Source organism: Apis dorsata, unplaced genomic scaffold (genome assembly GCF_000469605.1).
Source record: "Apis dorsata unplaced genomic scaffold, Apis dorsata 1.3 scaffold_42, whole genome shotgun sequence".
Lineage (NCBI taxonomy): Eukaryota > Metazoa > Arthropoda > Insecta > Hymenoptera > Apidae > Apis > Apis dorsata.
This window is the reverse complement of record NW_006263344.1, coordinates 580,120-584,336: the sequence shown is the minus strand read 5'-3', so window position 1 is coordinate 584,336 and position 4,217 is coordinate 580,120. Positions and strand designations below refer to the sequence as shown.

The following is a 4,217-nucleotide window of genomic DNA, read 5'->3' as shown; positions in this document are numbered from 1 at the left end:
AACCCGGCGCGGAGGGGAGGGGGGACAGATTTCTCCCGTCCTTCGTCTGCTTCGTGTCCAGAGGTGATCCCTTTGGAAGAAGGAGAGGAGGGGGGACGAACGTTTAAATTAGGCAGGGAATCCCGTGGAATCCGCGAAAGAAACCGGGGGGGCCGGCATTCCGTGAGGTTTTGATACGCCTTCGGGGCTATTGGTCGTCGGGGGTACCATTAGCCCTTATGCGGTGGGAATGACTCCTTGGGGCCCGAACCGGTCAGCCTTCGCGCGGTGGGTCGTAAACGGTTGCACGCTCTAAATCCTATATTTAATCGCCTCTCCTCGGATTGATGGACGGGGTCGCCGAATTTTCGAAAAAATTGGCCTCCTGTTCGTCGAGGAGGAGAGAATTTTCATAGTCGAGGTTGTGTGACATCGAAATGACGACGAAATGGGGAGGTTCGATAAATTGGAAATCGTCTCGTTTCGATCGTTGTAAGTTTATATATATATATATATCTTTATGTATTATGTAAGAACGTTTTGACGGTTTCAGAGTCTGGCCACAGGTTGGACAGCGGCTCCCCGTTCTGGAGGATTCAGCTCGATCAGGATCTTCTGGACACCATCAGCGCGATATATCCGGAGTGGTTTAAGGTAAGCCGATCGTCCTTTCCTGTCGTGTCGATCGAGCGTCCTTGAACGATATAACGAGGTATGCGCTCCTCCCCCGTGCAGGACTATACCAACACCCGAGCCTCGACTTCCTCCTCGTCGAGTACTTCCGGTGTACAGTTGAACACCGAGGGCATCGTGGCGGCCGACACCAGCGCCGTTCTCGAGCACAAGGTCGTCAAAGGTGATAACAAGTCCAAGTCCAAGGCGAAGAAGGTGGACTGCTTGAAGGAGAAGGAAAGGGACAGGAAGGAGGGCAGGCGAGAATCCAAAGACGAGAGGTGATTACTTTTGAAACGAAACGTAGTCGTTCATCCAATACAATTATTAATTTTCACGTTAAAAGTAGCGTCATAAGAATTAATGTTAAGAAAACTTTCTCTCTCTCTCTCTCTCTCTCTCTCTCTCTTTCTCTCTCGCCGGTAACAATTTTATCAAAGGGTTGACATTCCTCTTATCTTGTCGCAGCCGTTTTATAAGAATGGCCCGGTTTTACGTCTGTCCAACGGTTCGAGATTATCGTTGCAAGAAGGAGGTTTTCGCTCTTGGAACGCCGCGAGATAAAGCGTGTATCGATGTTATATCGCTGCTTATCGACCCCGGTAAATCATCTCGCGAACGTGAGAATATACTGGCCACGAGAAGATTCGCGGCAGTAAACGTAAATAACGGTTAATAAAGGCGGGAGATAGCGCGGGTCGTAACAAAGTTGCCGGAGAATTCGAAATTACCTCCGCGTACGTACGTGTCCCCCGATAAACTTTAATTGGCTACTTTTGTTACACCGTGAATCCGTGAGAAAAATCGGCGTCTGCACGGGTGCAGATACGCGCTTGTCACCGGCCCTCTTTCGCGATAAATTAAACGACGATGGCTGTTCACGCGATCTTTTGGGGAGTTGCGGTTGCGTGCGGTTGAGCGCCGATTTTTCTTTCGGCGACGGGAGGGAGGAGAAAATTTATGGTGGAAATTTTGTTCGATAGCGAGTCGATATGCGTGCAATTTTTTAAATTTTTACACAAACGAGCGGGAAATGATTAAGAAGAAAGTTGAGAATACGGTGTAAAGATTTACACGCGAGACGATAAATTGAACAACGAATGCGACGATAATATTTCTTTCGAAGGCAATTATTCGAAGAAACGATTTCTAAAACGATTCTTATTCGAATTAGATATTCTTCACGATCGATATAAGATACAAGAGACTTTCCAAAACGAATAATCATTGAAATCGAGTTAAAACCTTCGCTTCGCCTATCGATAAAAACGACAATATCTATTAGAACCTCGAAGAAAGAGAGAGAGAGAGAGAGAAAGAGAGACGCTACCGATATATATCCCTCGATTTCTTGTCGAGAGTCAGAAGGGGTCAGTCGTTGGGCGATCGTCGCGAGAGAGGGGAGGGGAAGGGAGGGGAGGAGAGCGAGTTTTCGTCGCTTTCTGATGAAAACGTTCCACTCGATTCCGTTCGAGTGTCGATTGATCCGTCATTCCTTCATCATCGGCAAAAACACGCGGGCTGAGGGGATGGGAGGGAGGATGGAGCCCAGCCTCGATTGACACTCGTTTTGCCGGCGTGTTCGCCTCTCCCTCTCCCCATCTCCTCTACACGAGGAGACCAAGGATTCGATGGGTCCAAGTATCGACGCATCGACGTATGAAAGATTAATTCACAAAACGGCACGTTTTGCTCGTTTCTCGGACCCGCAGGGANGGAAACGGTAAGAAAGGGACGAAGCCCTCGCCGCAGCAGGATAAAGCGGCGGACGTGGCAGGAAGGAAGGCCGCGGGTGTTCCAGGATCAGGCGCGGAGATGGCCGAGGGTAATCAGTCGCCGCCGAAGGCGGAGGTCGACGACTCGTCCCTTCAACACGCCATGGATCGCAACAAGGAATGTGAGTACATTTACATTTTATTGCTCCCTTTTTGCACGCTCCCCGTTGCCCTTGTCGCCGCGCTTTACGACCCTTAAAACGAGAACGCCGCGGCTTTAAGGCCTTCCCCTTCACCGCTTCTTGTCCTCGCCTCGATCGTCCCCGTTTCGATCGCGAGCGAGCGATTTTCTCCCAGCGATCCGCGCCGCCTCCGCCTCACAGACCCGTTTTTATCCACGGGTCGCGAGGCGGCCGATCCCCCACCGCTCGAAGATCGACGCTACGGTCAATTTTATCGAACGATATTGTATACCCTTTTCCGTGAATTAACGTTTTTCACGCTCGTGATATCGAAACTATCGAGGGAACCAGGTGTCTCTGGTTCTCTGTATGTTTCGTTAATGAGGCGAAGAGGATCCTCTCCTTTCGAGTGCTCATTCGACGAATGTTAATAAACAGTGAAACTATGTACGTAGATATTTGTAAAAATTGAAAATATCAGTGTGGCTCTTGAAAGAGTCGCGATGTAATATTTATACAACGTAAGGATACTTCTAACTATTTGGTAACGTGAGTATATACCGTTTAAGTTTTAATATCTCTTTTCTAAATTTCGAGAAGATTTATCACGAAATTTGAAAAATAAAATTATTTCATCACGAATTTATTCGATAATTAACCCGGATGAGAAATCGAATTATTCCCGAGTCTGTTGACAACGAATGGCGATAAAAATATCAGTTAAAGCTTCCCGTTGCATCGCGGGCACGTACACGCCCCCGATCAATCTCGACTTCCAGCGTGCGCGGAGGAGGAAGTGCCGGTCTCGATGTCCGGAATAACCGATGAAAACGCCTAACGGTCCCCCGTGCGACGACGTTCGTTTCCGATCGGTGTCTCGAGTCCTCGGTTATTATGCGTGGCAGCCCGTAATCGCGCAACTGTGTTTGCGTCCGACACTCGAGGTTGCAGTTATCCCCTAGTATCCGCGGATGAAACCCTCGAGTTGGCTGCTTTAACAATTCAGCCGCCATTTTTGGAAATTACTAATGCAATCTTCTTACTTTAGGCCACTTTAGATATAATTCTTGTTACGTGCTATTCGTTCAAACTTTCTCTAATTTTGGAGTTTATATATATATATATATATGGAATTGGGGGTGAAATTCTTTATATTTTTTTTTATAATGAGGTGATTATTGATTGTTTAATCAACTGCTGCATTAGCCAGAGATTTGCAGTTCAAGATTCTATCATCTAGCTACTATTGATAGTATACTGAACGTAACTAACTTTCTTAAATATCATTCGAGAAAAAAATTTCTCTTATTTTCGCTGCAAGGAAGAGAATTAGCAAAAGAAAGCCACGAGTTGAACGAGTTGTAAGATCGTGATCGTGGAACAATGAGATTGTTCAACGATAATTCATCGAGGCCGACGATTGCACGCAACGATTCTTCAAGTAACGCGACGAGACGAGACGAGACGAGACGAGACGAGACGAGACGAGACGAGACGAGACGAGACGAGACAAGTGAAGAACGTGGCCGAAAATTGATTTCGCCGGCCGGCAAACGAGCCGCTGCTTTTTTTTTTTGCCGCGTTCGAATACGTTATACCCCGCAGCACGCGAGCGATTCGAGTATACGACGGGATCGATCGACGTATAAATACGTCGAGGCGGAGACGC

The 4,217-nt window shown here is 47.6% G+C and overlaps 1 protein-coding gene and 1 long non-coding RNA gene across 2 annotated transcripts in view; one reads left to right on the top strand and one right to left on the bottom strand.

Annotated features, from left to right (window-relative positions):
* LOC102671395 (myocardin-related transcription factor B-like) overlaps window positions 1–4,217 on the top strand; it is a 134,923-nt gene that overhangs the window by 49,412 nt on the left and 81,294 nt on the right. The window contains exons 2-4 of the mRNA XM_031513904.1: window positions 533–633; window positions 715–932; window positions 2,364–2,548. Coding sequence (XP_031369764.1) covers window positions 533–633; window positions 715–932; window positions 2,364–2,548 — 504 coding nt within the window. The remainder of the gene's footprint in view (window positions 1–532; window positions 634–714; window positions 933–2,363; window positions 2,549–4,217) is intronic.
* Window positions 3,213–4,217, bottom strand: part of LOC116186505 — a 3,588-nt gene continuing 2,583 nt past the window's right edge. The window contains exons 2-3 of the long non-coding RNA XR_004151501.1: window positions 3,821–3,823; window positions 3,213–3,540 (exon numbers count right to left, since the gene is read on the bottom strand). This is a non-coding gene — a long non-coding RNA (uncharacterized LOC116186505). The remainder of the gene's footprint in view (window positions 3,541–3,820; window positions 3,824–4,217) is intronic.